The sequence below is a fragment of the Papio anubis genome, chromosome 19 (assembly GCF_008728515.1).
Source record: "Papio anubis isolate 15944 chromosome 19, Panubis1.0, whole genome shotgun sequence".
NCBI classification, from domain to species: Eukaryota; Metazoa; Chordata; class Mammalia; order Primates; family Cercopithecidae; genus Papio; species Papio anubis.
Window position 1 is genome coordinate 13232929 of NC_044994.1, and position 14884 is coordinate 13247812.

A 14884-nucleotide genomic window follows, 5' to 3' on the forward strand; every position below is an offset into this window, starting at 1 on the left:
AAATCCTTTTTTATTCTCATTAAAATAACCTACCAATTGAACTTCTCCAAATGCACCTCTACCAATCACCTTCACTACTTCATAATCTTCGGCTTTCATTCGTAAATCTCTGATTTTATTTATTGTGTCTTTATCTGTATGAAAAGAAAAGCTTATCATTTTAAATCACTAAAGTATTACAACTAGCACTACTTATTTTACATTCGAGTTCTTAAGAAACACAATGAAAAACAACAAACTTCATTAAGAATTATTTGAAAATATGGTGAAACTTGAAGTTATGAAACAGATAAATGTTCAATTTGCTAATATTTTTAAAATAAATTCCAGAATAACTTCATTATAGCTACTAAAGGTTTTTATTAATCAAAATATGACTTAATAGAATGTTTTAAAAACAAATATTACACTACAAACAAAAGTTGAGAATAATTAGCTAATTAGTTCCTAGTATTTTAAGTACACATCAAATCCGAATTTAGGAAACATGAGTAGATATTTTAGATTAATACTGGAATAAATTTTTCTTTTTATAAGGTCAGTTTTAGTGACCCTTTTAAAAAAGATGTAATTTAAGATATCAAAAGCAAATACACTAAAAAAAAAAAAAACACAGTAAATTTTCCAACTGGCAATCGTTAATACTTACATCATTACATTTCTCTATTTGAATCTAGATTTTTAACTTGAAACACACAGTGAAAATCACTGCAATTATTTATATAAACCTGTCATACTACAAACTACAATAATTCACAAATCCCCACTGGATAGATATTCTAATTCCTAATTTGGTCATAGATTAAATTAGGGCTATTTTAATCCACATGGGTCAACACTGGCATGAGATTACATGGAAAAGCTTCACATTTCAGAGTTGTACAAAATACACAGCAGCTATTAAACTTCAGTTCTAGCTCCTAATAAGAGCTGTATTAATATTCTTGTTTTCCCTTTCAAATGCAAATTTAAACTTAAGTGTTTGTGTACTTTATGATCAATAAATACATGCAACAGAGAGCAAATTTCTACAAAGTTATAAGTACATTTAATTTTAGGTTACATATTCACTGCAAGATGCACCAGAAAGATAGACAATAATCAATTAATTGACTGCACAAATATTTGTATCCACCACACATCAGGCTGTACAGCACTGGAAATAAAGGTAACTTTAAAATGTAGCTCCTATTCTTTAAGAGTTCAAACACTAGCAAATGAAACAGAAACAATGAAAAAAAGAATTCAAAATAATGTAATAAGGAAGATAAACAGTTTTTTGAGTACTAAGGAGGACACCTAACCAAAGCCTGCTGGGGTGAGAGATAGGTAGGAACATTCTGTAAATGATGGTACCTGAAACAAGTCTAAACTGAATAGTAGTGGTTAGCTAGGTGATAGACAATGAAAGAAAGAACAGGCCGGGCATGATGGCTCACACCCGTAATCCCAACGCTTTGGGAAGCTGAGGCAGGCGGAATGTATGAGTCCAGGAGTTCAAGACCAGCCTGGGAAACATGATGAAACCCTGTTTCTACAAAAAATATTTTTAAAAATTTAGCTGGGTGCAGTGGCAGTTTCCTGTAGTCCCAGCTACTCAGGAGGCTGAGGTGGGAGGATCACCTAGGCCTGGGAGGTGAAGGTTGCAGTGAGCCAAGATCACACCAGTGCACTCCAGTCTGGGCAACAGAGTGAGACCCTGTCTCAAAAAAAGGAAAGAACCAACAAATATAAGCAGACAAGCAATGCAAACCAAGCACAGAGGAACTGTATCTAAGTTCTATGGTGCTGGAGTATCAAGTTTGTAGTAAGGACTGACAGAAGAGGCTGGAAAGCCCCAGATAAGTTCAAGAGCTTGAACTTTACCTGTCAGCCAGTAGTTATAGTAATAACACTATAATTTAAGTATCAAAAACCATTTTCACATTAAAGTTTAAAGTAGCTCTCTATATAAAACAGATCAAAGAAACTGCTCTGTTCTAAAGGAAGTTAAAGGTGTCAGACAAGAGACAGAGCCTCATCTACTTTAGGCTCTTCCATAATACAGCCCCTGAGGAATCCTCTGGAATCTGCTGGGAACTGAGAAACACCACTACTATGGGCAGGAAGCCATGAAAAGGAATTACGGTGGACAAAACAACATAGTCAAACTTACATTTCAGGAAAACTACTCTAGGGAATATGTAGAAGATGAGTTCAATAAAGGCAAGACAGGAGGTGGGGAGAATTTTAAGAGTATTGTAATATCCCAGATGAGACAGAAAGTTCTGAACCTGGATAATAGCCTGTGAGGTTGAGAAAAGATTCTTGGCTCTAGCTATAAGAGCTAGAATAGGCTGCAGAGTCTTGACAAAGGCTGCAGACAAGTCATTTGAAATCTAAAAGATCTTTCTATGTTCTACTGCCTTGGATTTTAGCTTGTTCTAATACAGGTTTATGTGCTAGTAAGTGTAAATGCCTCTGTTGGATGGCTTTCAGTCAAACTCAGAGTTTCTATGGTCCTAGTTTTCTCAGTTCATCTCACCAATGGTCCAACCTAGAACTAATCAAGAACTTAATGGTAAAATTCTAAGCATTAGACTTTAGTTTCCCAAACACTCAGGACTGTGTATTCACACCCACCCAAATCTCAGGATCTTAAACAGAAGCCTATTTATTGTCAAGTAGTCACGTAAGAAACCCACTCTTGGTCTAGGGGTACTATACAGCCTGAACTTTGTAGGCTTATGGCTCCGATGAGACAGAAAACAATGCATGCACTAGAACGGGGTTCCCAACCCCTGAGCCGCAGACCTGTACCGGTTCATGGCCTATTAGGAACTGGGCCATACAGCAGGAGATGAGCAGTGGGTGAGCAAGCATTGCCATCTGAGCTTCATCTCCTGTCAGATCAGCAGTGGTCCTAGATTCTCACAGGGGCACAAATCCTATTGTGAACTGCACATGCGAGGGATCCAGGTTGCATATTCCTTATGAGAATCTTTTTTTAATCCTGATGATCTGAGGTGGAACAGTTTCAGAAAACCATCCCGTCTGCCACCCCCCAACCCCCATCCTGTCCATAGAAACATTGCCTTCCACAAAACTGGTCCCTGGTGCCAAAAAGTTTGGGGACTGCTGCTCTAAAGGGAAATAATAAGTACATGAATAAATATGTAACTTAATTTCACATTGTGATACATATTCTAAAGAAAATAAGACCAAGCTTTCCCAAGTCTGTAAGGGGAGACTATATGCTAATTCTTCAGTCACTTCAAACTCTGCATTGATTCCTTAAATAAACAAGAGTCAAGGAAAACAACTCAAAATTGGTTATTTTTTTAATTGACTATTGATGCCACTCCCAATGCCCCCAATTCTTTGAGCAGCTATTCTTTCCCAAAGGCTAACAGTCTTAGGCAAGTTTTTGTCTCTGTACACATTTGTTTGGCTGCTGCAATCACATACCATCAGTGAACAGCTTTCTCTGCTCGGCTAGTGAATACACCACTCGTACGCTTACATAACATTGCAGCCTATTTTTTTTAATTTTTTTATTTTTGTTAAGCCTGCATGATCATTTTTCTTTACGAAGAAATTTTATGGGGATGAGATACTCCGTTTTAAATTTTCTCTTTTTTCTTACTGTTGCTGTCCTATGTCGGGAAGATCATAGTGAGTGCTTAGTCTGGGAATGTCCAATGTACACTGTATTCCTTTAGCACAGCTATACTATCACTGCATAATTTTATTTTATTTATTTATTTTTTTTTTATTTTTATTTTTTGAGACGGAGTCTCGCTCTGTCACCCAGGCTGGAGTGCAGTGGCCGGATCTCAGCTCACTGCAAGCTCTGCCTCCCGGGTTCACGCCATTCTCCTGCCTCAGCCTCCCGAGTAGCTGGGACTACAGGCGCCTGCCACCTCGCCCGGCTAAGTTTTTTTGTATTTTTAGTAGAGACGGGGTTTCACTGTGTTAGCCAGGATGGTCTCGATCTCCTGACCTCGTGATCCGCCCGTCTCGGCCTCCCAAAGTGCTGGGATTACAGGCTTGAGCCACCGCGCCCGGCCAACTGCATAATTTTAAAAAATGCTTTGCCACCTAACTTGATAAAAATAATGCATACTCCATTGTGCTTCAAAAGGACAACATTTGGGCTGGGCATGATGGCTCACACCTGTAATCCCAGTGCTTTGGGAGACGAAGGCAAGAGGACTGCTCAAGGCCAGGAGTTCGAGACCAGGCTGGACAACATAGCAAGACTTGTCTTTACAAAAAATTTAAAAATTAGCCAAGTCCATGGTGGCATGCACCCATAGTCCCAGCTACTTGCAAGGCTGAGGCAGAAGGACTGCTTGAGCCCAGGAGTTCGAGGTTGCAGTGAGCTATGAACGTGCCACTGCACTCCTGCCTGTGCGACAGCCTCTTACGGGAGGGGGAAAAAAGACAACATTTCAAGTATACTCTTCTCTTCTTGCTTTGACACAATGCGTATACACTGGTAATAGAAAATAAATAAAATGTTGTGGTATGGTGGTACATATAGCACTCAAAACTCAAGCTGTAACAGCATCACTGTGATGTCTACTGTGCTGAGCAGCAGTGTGAAGCAAGGAGAGAATTACATATGGTCTCTGTTGTAGCTACTCAGCTTAGGTGTTGTAGAACAAAAGCCGCCACACACAATACATTTTTTAAAGTATGGCAACATCCCAAGAAAACTTTATTTATGGACACTAAAATCTGAATTTCCTATTATGTCACATTCATGATATATTATTCTTTTGACTTTTTTTAAATCATGGAAAAATACAAAAAACATGCTTAGTTCATGAGCCATAGTGGTGGGTGAGATTTGGCCTGTGGGCTGTAGTTCACCACCTCCTGCTCTAAAAAAACCCAGTGGCCCTCTGAGGGCACTGCTTCCCCACAGCTCTCAAGTCAGGACCTTTACTTATCCACATGTCTTAGACTACCAACCCTGAAAGTGGGAGATCTCCACATCCCCACCCCTAAATCTGCTTGCTTTGATTTTCATTAGGTTGTACTTCCCACCTCTCATTGTTGCTGTAATCCACTGACTCTCAGAGGTCACCACGTCTCATTGCTAGACAGTTTTACTTCTGATTTACTGAACTTCTCTCCAATATTTTCCTGTTTCAATTCTTAATAACTTTAATGTACCCACAGACAATACTTAAAGTACCTTGGCCTCTCAACACCTATACTTCTCTCCTTCAATGATCTTGTCCTCTATGTTACCTTGGTCACTCATTTCCATGGTCACATACTAGACCTTGTCATTACTAGTAATTACAATCTTCCCACAATTTCAATTAGAAAACTTACATTTTCTAAGCACTCTCTTATAGCTTTCCTGCTTAGTTCCTCTAGTATCTTAACTCCAACAACCCCAACCCCACTAGGACCTCCAATCCATTGATCCTACTCCACTCGTACTTTCCCTCGTTGCACTGATAGCCTCTCTTTCCTACCTACCCAGCTTAAATTACATGGTCAATTATTATAATCACTCCCTTGCATATACCTTTAATGTCATGAGCTCTCTTCTGCCTCACTTTACTTAGTTTGGCAAAACAACAATTCTATTATAGTTAAATCCAACTCTCCAACTACTCTATGTCAGCACCCATGCAGTTAAATATGTCTCAATAAATACATAAAATCACAATGACTGATCCTATTTTAAAATTCATAATCACAAACATCAAGTTGGCCCTTAGTTCTACTTGGCAATCCTAAATTTCTAGTCACTCTCCCACTCTCCTAGAGACATATTTCAAGTTTTCTTCTTTCTTCACACACCTCCTACAGCTCTCCCACTGATCCTCATTCACAGCTAATGATCTTGTTTGGCTACTACCCTGAAACAAACGAAACAGAAGAAAACTACCACGGACTTACCACCACTTATACACTTACCTATCAGTATGTACAAGCATATATTTTGTCTTTTCACCTTTTACTATGGGAGACTACTTCTATCTTAAGTCAAACCCTCCATTCATGCACTAGATGTCATCCTTTTTTATTACTGTAGTTCAAGGACATTGCTCAAGCAATTCTCCCCTTTCTCCTCTACTACTAAGCTTTCCCCTTCCTAACTGGATCCCACCATGCTGTTTTCTCTCCCATCTTAGGGAAACAAACAAAAATAATCTCTTGATCCCATTTCTCTCAGCAGCTACTGTCCCATTACTCAACTCCCCACTGCAGCAAAATTTCTCGTAAGTTGTCTATACTTTCTGTGACTAAAATCTTTCCTCCTATTTGCTCTAAAACCCACTTCAGTTCGGCTCTGGCTCTTAACCTTTCTTTCAAAACTACTTGTCAAAGTCACAAATGAGCATTATGTTGCTAAATCCAATGGTCAATTCTCAACCCTCATCTTGATATATCAGTGGCTTTAACAGTTTGATCACTCTCTCCTGATACATACTCTTCACTAGACTTTCAGGACACAACATTCTTCCAACAATACTGAAGATTTTACTTTTCAACCTCAGTAGTCTCAGTTGCCTTGGCTGGTTCCTCCCCTTCTCTCAGATTTCTTAACACTAGAGCATTCCAAGGCTCAGTCCTTGACGGTGACTTCTTCTCTATCTACACTCACTTCTCTGGCTTTAAAAACCATCTACATATCAACTTCCAAATTTTTATCTCTAGTCTAGACGTCTCTCTTAAACTTCAAACATACATATTCAATTACTTTCAAAATATATCCTCTCTTGAAAAACATCTCAAATTTAACGTGCCAAAAACTGAAGACATATTCTCACCCAAAACTTAAACCTATGTGTCTCACACTTTGGCTGATGTCTCAATTTTGCTCAGGACAAAACCGAGGGGCCATTCTTGACTCCTTTTTTTCTTACACTCCACATCCTATCTCTCAGGAAAATATGTTGGCTCTCTCTCTGAAATATATCTGGAATCCGATAACTCTCATCCTCTGCATTGCTACTATGCTAGACCAAGTCACCATCATCTCTTCCTTGGATTACTGCAATAGACTCTCAACTGATTTCCCTGTGTCTATTCTCAACACAGGGTGATATTCTTTTTTTTTTTTTTCTGAGACGGAGTCTCGCTCTGTCGCCCGGGCTGGAGTGCAGTGGCCGGATCTCAGCTCACTGCAAGCTCCGCCTCCCACGTTTACACCATTCTCCTGCCTCAGCCTCCCGAGTAGCTGGGACTACAGGCGCCCGCCACCTCGCCCGGCTAGTTTTTTTTGTATTTTTTGGTAGAGACGGGGTTTCACCGTGTTAGCCAGGATGGTCTCGATCTCCTGACCTCGTGATCCGCCCGTCTCGGCCTCCCAAAGTGCTGGGATTACAGGCTTGAGCCACCGCGCCCGGCCCACAGGGTGATATTCTTAAAACACAAGTCAGATCATGTCGCTTCTCTGCTCAAAAGTCTCTAATGTCTTGCCATCTCACCCACAGCAAAAGCCCAAGATTTTACAATGGCCTACAAGACTCTACATGACCCAGCCTCCCTATTTCCTTACCTCTATGATATCATCCTACAATTCTCTCCCCTGCCTAGTCCTCTCCAGCGACACTGGCTTCCTTGATGTTCCTCAAACAGGTCAGGTACACTCTCCTCCCTCCAGGCCTTTGTACTAGCTATTCCTCTGTATGCCACTGTCTTCCCTGAGACATCCACATGGCTAACTCCCTCAACTACTTCAACTCTTTTTTCAAATGTCACCTTTTAGCAAGGCCTCCCCTGGACACCTCACCTAAAACAGCAAACTTCTCAGAACTTCCAATTCTTCTTAAACTGTTTTATCTTTTCCTATGGCAGATTTCGACCTCTTTGTTATTCACAAAATTAGTTTCATGCAAAATAATACTTGCAAAATTATAAATCTGGTAAGTTCTCATTCATTCTAAAACCTCCAAATAGGATGTTGTGACCACCTAGACCCTTTTAGCGATTTCTGATTGTCAACTATATTGAGTCAGGTGATGCTGGCAAAAGCTAAGATTCAGAGAAGTGAAATACTACTATACAACATATTCAGCAAGAAATGAAATGAGCAAAGTGAGTCATAAATAGGAACCACAGTCTTGACAACCACTAACTAGCTAATCGTTAGAGCTAGTAGTTTAGAGTTAACCATTCTCCAAATGATCACAAGTTAGCAAAAGGACCAGTACAAAAAGGCTAACTTATAACTTCTGGGTTACCAAAAATTCAAAAGCATTTCGATCACATATAAACTCGTGGATCTAATTTTCAAGAAAGCAAATGGATGATTTTTCCTAACACTGTTTTAAAAATTGGCCAGGCGCTGTGATTCACGCCTGTAATCCCAGCACTTCAGGAGACCAAGGCGGGCGGATTGCTTGAGGTCAGGAGTTCAAGATCAGCCTGGCCAACATGGCGAAACCCCGTCTCTACTAAAAATACAAAAATTAGCTGGGCATGGTGGTGGACACCTGAGGCACAAGAATCACTTGAACTCAGAGATGGAGGCTGCAGTGAGCCGAGATCAGGCCACTGCACTCCACCCTGGGTGACTGACTGAGACTCTGTATCAAGAAAAAAATTAAATTAAATGGAAAATAAATAAAAATCAGACTTTATACCCAGTGAATTTTACTTCTAGGAATTTATCCTAAGGAAATGAGATACAACGTGGGACAAAGATTTCTACAATAAAATAGTTTTTACAATTTTAAAGAATAATTTCATATACATATAATAGAGTATTAGGTAACATTTAAAATTGTGTTGAATGTTTAATTACATATAATTATGTTCAGCATATAATGTTGTGCAAAGAATAGAATAAATTGCATAGAGTATATGAACTTGATTTTCTAAAAACATAATTATATACTGATATACAGATATGAATTTTTTTAAAAGCCAGAAGAAAATATGCCAAAACAATAATTGCAGTCATCTCTGAGTTTGGTGAGACTACAGAGTATTCTGCCACATTTTTATGTATTTTAAGTTTTTTATAATGACCCTTTGTTGCTTTTCTAATAAAAAAAAATGTATTTTTGCCTAGCCTAAGATCCTAGATTTAAAAATGTACCATTACTTTATGTACCACTAGAGATTCTAAGACACATTCTAATTTCAAAAATGTTCAAATTTTTTTAAATGTCAGAATAGGTAAAATATGGTAATAAACATTAAGTACCATGTACTATTTGACCAGAATACTGCTACTCTGCCTAAAAAAGCCCAGTATACATTGCACATTTTTAGAGTAGTGAAAGCAGCCCTAAAAAGCTCACAAATTAAACTTACTTGAAAAATTAACAAGAATGTTATATTCAATTCCATAAAAATCTGACTTTTTTTTCTTTTTTCTTGAGATAGGGTCTCTGTCACGCAATCTCAGCTCACTGCAACCTCCACCTCGGAGTTCGAACAATTCTCCCACTGCAGCCTCGCAAGTAGCCGGGACTACAGGCACACAATACCATGCACAACTAATTTTTGTATTTTTGTAGAGACAGGGTTTCGCCATGTTGTCCAGGCCAATCTCGAACTCCTGGGCTCAAGTGATCTACCCGCCTCAGCCTCCGAAAGTGCTGGCATTACAGATGTGAGCCACTGCACCTAGCATGGTTTTAATTAAGAAAATTACTTAATGTCCAAATGTTCAAATAAAATCATGCTCTAGGAAGATGTGGTACATTTTGACTGCACAGGCACATATGCACGCATCCACCCACCCACATACACGCAGTGATCCAGTTTGATAAACAGACCAACAAAAAATAAATATAAATTAAAAATCCAGACTCCTAAATTCAAACTCCTCAACATGGCAAAAAAAAAAAAAAAAAAAAAAAAAAAATTGATCTTGTTAGTGACTGTCCAGTCTTACATTTCTACATAAGCTACTCCCCACAACTATGCTCCAGCAATGCCTAGTTATTTGCAATTACCTGTATAAGCCATACTGCTTCATCTCTGTGCCTTTGCAGATGTTATCACTAACCTAAAATGACTTCCCCCACCACCTTATCTGACCAAGTTATTATTAAACAAGATCTAATCTTTTATCTCCTCTTTAGACATTCCTGATTCCCTCTTGAGCACAAAGTATGACTCCCTTCTCTGGGACAACATTATTTCCCTATATTTCACCTAACAATCTGAACTGGGATTGTTTATATAGGTCTGTTTCTTCTATTACATTGTATGTCCCCACAATCCTTAAGGATACAGACTATACTTGTACTTGATGCTAGTGAAATATTAAAAACACTTACTGACATTATATGCAAATGGAGATAAACACATACTGCATTTATCTATTCAGAAACAACAGAAAAGCCACATATATTTACTCCAAAGTAATAAAAGTATACATTTAAAAATCAATCTTGAGTTTCTCAAAATGTTAAACATAGAATTACCATATGACCCACCAATTCCACTTCTAGGTATCTACGCAAGAACAATAAAAACATATGTCTACACAAAAACTTCTATACAAATGTCCATAGCAGCATTATTCATAAAAGCCAAAATAGAATCAATACAAATGTCCATCAGCTGATGAGCAGATAAACAAAATGTGGTACATCCATACAATGGAATACTACTGGCAATTAAAAAGAATGAAATACTGACACATGCTACAACACTGATGAACAATGAAAACATGCTAAGCCAAAGAGGGCAGTCACAAAGGACCATTTTATTGATGATTCCATCTATAGGAAATGTCTCCAGAGTTGGCAAATCTATAGGGACAGAAATAGATTAGTGGTTGCCTAAGGCTAGAAGCCTAGGGAGAAAAGGAGAGTGACTTAAAGTTAATGGGTGTTGGCAAATCTATACAGACAGAAATTAGATTAGTGGTTGCCTAGGGCTGGAAGCCTGGAGACAAATGGAGACTGACTGTTAATGGGTATGAGGTTACTTTATGAAGTGATGAAAATGTTGTAAAAGTAACTGTGGTAATGGTTGCACAGCTCTATAAATATATATACACTCAAAAAGCTCACTGAATTGTACACTTTAAATGGGTGAATTTTATAGTATATAAATGATAGCTTAATAAAGTTGCTTTAAAAATTCAATCTTGAGTTTGGCAATGATTTTTACATGACACAAAAAGCACAACCAATGCAGAAATAGTTTATAAGTTAGATTTCATCAAAATTAAAATTTTTGCTCTATGAAAGACATTATGCAAACGAAAATTGACACTAGCAAATGCAACAAGGATACAGAACAACAGAAACTCTCATTCATTGTTGGTGGGAATGTATAATAAAATGGTATAGCCACTTTGGAAGACGGTTTGGCAGTTTCTTAAGAAGTTAAACCTATTCTTAGCAAACAACCTAGCAATCCTACTTCTGTGTATTTACGTATCTGCCCAAGTCAATTTAAAACTAAATTCATGGCCAAGCGCTGTGGCTCATGCCTGTTAATCCCAGAACTTTGGGAGACGGAGGCAGGCAGACCACCTGAGGTCGAGAGTTTGAGATCAGCCTGACCAACATGGAGAAACCCCGTGTCTACTAAAAATACAAAATTAGCCAGACATGGTGGTGCATGCCTGTAATCCCAGCTTCTCGGGAGGCTGAGGCAGGTGAACCGCTTGAACCTGGGAGGTGGAGGTTGCAGTGAGCCGAGATCGTGCCATTGCACTCCAGCCTGGTGACAACAGTGAAACTCCATCTCAAAAAACAAAACAAAACAAAACAAAACCACCTAAATTCATGCAAAACCTTGTACTCGAATATTTATTGCAGCTTTATTCATAATTGCCCCAAACAGGAAATAACAAATACGTTCTTCAACAGAGGAATGAACAAACAAACCAAGGTACACCCATTCAATAGAAGGTTGTTCTGCAATTTAGTGGAAAAAAGGAACAAGTTACTACTTCACACAACATGGACAACATGCAGGAATCTTAAATGCATTTTTAAGCCTCCCAAAGTGCTGGGATTACAGGCGAAAGCCACCGTGCCTGGCCTTCACTCTTGATAGTATCTTTGAAGCACAAATAAAAGTTTTTAATTTTGATGATGCCCAGTTTATCTATTTTCCTTTGCATTTCCCTATGAATTAAAGAATTGCTGGTCACTTTATACAAAAAACTGTCTGCTAAGGTTCTGAGAATATACAGGCTCTATAGATCAATTAATCTGGGGACTGTTAACATTTTAATACTGAATTGTCCAATCCATGAACACTGAGTATCTTGTTAGGTCTTCTTTAATTTCTGTCTACAATGCTGTATAGTTTTCAGTATACAGGTTTACACATATTTTGTCAGATTTACTCCTAAATTTTTCATGTTTTTGCTTCTATTGTAAATGGCACTGTATTTGTTATAATAAATCAATTTCCAATTGCTTGCTGTTAATAAATGTATGTGCAACTGCTTTTTGGATATTAATCTTCTAATTTTCAACCTTGCTTAATAAACTTACTAGTTCATGTAGCTTTTTTGCAGAATCTTGAGGATTTTCGATATGGAAAATCATGCTGTCTAAATTGAGAAAGTTTTACTTCTTCCTTCTCAATCTGTATGGCTTTTCTTTATTTTACCTGATGGCACTGTCTAGAACTTCTAAGACGATGTTAAATAAAAATGCTAAGAGAGGACAGATTTGCCTTTTCCTATCTTAGGGGAAAAGCATTTGTCTCAAACTAGTAGATAAAATCCGAACTGTAGGTTTCTTGTAGATTCCCTTTATTGGGGAAAGGAAGCTTCCTTCACTTCCTAGTTTGCAGACAGATATTTTAAAATTGTGAATGGATGTTAAATTTTATCAAATGCTTTTTCTGCATCTACTAAATTTCCTTTTTAAAGTACGTTAATATGGTAAATTAAACTAATTGATTTTTGAATTTTATACTAACTTAGTAATGCTGGCATAAACTATCCTTGGTCATGATTTTTACCTGCTACATTTGACTTCCCTAAAATTTTGTTATATTATTCTCTGCATTTTTTCCAATTTAAAAATTAAAATAAATTGTACAGGTTTACCAGTTAAAACAGTTTACTTTAGATTTATACTTTTATTTTACTTATTTCTACTAAAGCATTAATGTCTCTATTTATAAAATATAATGCACAAGCACACTTAACATTACGAAAGCAACAAAGTAGCTAAGTTTAAGGAAGCACGTATTTCATTCTTGCTAGCCATTACTTTTAAAAAAAACATGCCCCACCCTCTGCCTTTGTACTAAGGAGTATTTACCCCTTATCTACACCATCTCTGTAAACACCAGTTACCATTAAGATACAGTCAAGCCTCTCCATCTTTTTAGTTCCTTCACTATGTTGTCAGGTAGGGAGGTAAGCAATTGCAAACATTAATAAAATTTTACTGCTATGTCCATAGGACATGATAAATAATTAAAACTTTTATACTTAAAAACTTCTCAGTTCAGAATATGGAACCATATTCAAAAACTCAAATAAAACTAAATAAATTTTTAAAAATTGAAAAACGAAAAGAACAAAATTTAAAAATTCTAATACAAGATTTCAAAGTATAGAAATGATTTTAAAAATAAAAAAGATATGACTATTTAGAAAAATAAAATCTTTGTAACAAAACACATGTAACCAAAATTGAAAGACAACACCAAAACCAATCAAACTTACATGTAGCAATATTTATAGTTTAGAAACAGAAATAAATGAAGGAGGACTTTATGATCTAAATCTTATTAATTCTTTAAGATTAAAAGTTTGAAGTTGTAAGTTAACCAAATTTTTAAATTATAATATCCAATCTAAAAAGGAGCCTTCAGAAAAGAATATCTGTAAAATTTAAATATAAAACAGCTTTCATGGAGAAAAATTCTCATATCTCAGCAGTCACTCAAACTCAATGTGTGGTTATTCAAACTCAATGCACAGTTTTCTGAATACTTATTTTAGCCATTTTTCATCCTTTTCTCTTCAAAGTACTTTGGTTCTCCTAACAGGCATCCAAACTGCTTCTTACACAATTCCTACTAAACTCTATGTAGAAATCATTGATGAAATCACCAAAAAGTAAATAGAAGAAAAAATAAGGGCTTGAATGATCTAAGTCAAAATGTAGTTATATGAAGTCTGTCATTAACCTACACAAAAAATTACTTACATCTGCTTAAAAAGTTGTCAATATTTTTGTTTTTTCTTAAGGCAGGAAAATCCAAATCATATACCAAAGCATCCAATCCATCCTAAAGAAACAAACAAACAATGGTTAGTTTTTTGGACCACATTATGAACAGTTTCCTTTTTTATGAAATAATAAAATATATGCTTTAATATTTAATGTCCCCTAACACATCTTGTGTATATTTAACACCCTCTACAAGATTAGATGAGAACTGGGAGAAAAGCTGTTTTCATTTCATATGTAGCTCTTTTTACCTTCTAAGTCTGGCGGGCCCAGGGGCAAGAAAATTACCACAGATTGGCTACAAGTGATTTCAATCCATGAGCTTTTCCCCTCATAAGGACATGAAATTTTATTTTGCATTACTTCTCCTTACTATTGCATTTATCTTTATCTCACAGACATCAAAAACCTACATTTGTTACTATAAGTATTTTACAAGGTAACAGCTAAATAATAAAATGTGAGATTTAATATAAAATAGATACCTCATAATCACAAATACAAGCTATATACATTTTTAATTATAAAAATGTATTGGATTTTCATGGGTCTTCTTTCTAGGGAAAGCTAGCAGTAAAGGACACACATGAGCCTTTGCATTTTTTCTTTTTTTTTTTTTTTTTTTTTTTTTAAAGGGTCTTGCTCTGTTGGCCAGGCTGGAGTGCAGTGGTGCAATGTTGGCTCAATGCAACCTCCACTTCCTGGACTCAAGCCATCCTCCTGCCTCGGCCTCTAGAGTAGCAGGGACTACA

The 14884-nt window shown here is 37.1% G+C and overlaps 1 protein-coding gene across 2 annotated transcripts in view; it reads right to left on the reverse strand.

Moving 5' to 3' along the window:
* ROCK1 (Rho associated coiled-coil containing protein kinase 1) overlaps nucleotides 1-14884 on the reverse strand; it is a 163699-nt gene that overhangs the window by 109484 nt on the left and 39331 nt on the right. For both annotated transcript variants that reach the window (XM_017951600.3, XM_009192496.3), the window contains exons 2-3: nucleotides 14109-14190; nucleotides 34-134 (exon numbers count right to left, since the gene is read on the reverse strand). In XM_017951600.3, coding sequence (XP_017807089.1) covers nucleotides 34-134; nucleotides 14109-14190 — 183 coding nt within the window. The remainder of the gene's footprint in view (nucleotides 1-33; nucleotides 135-14108; nucleotides 14191-14884) is intronic.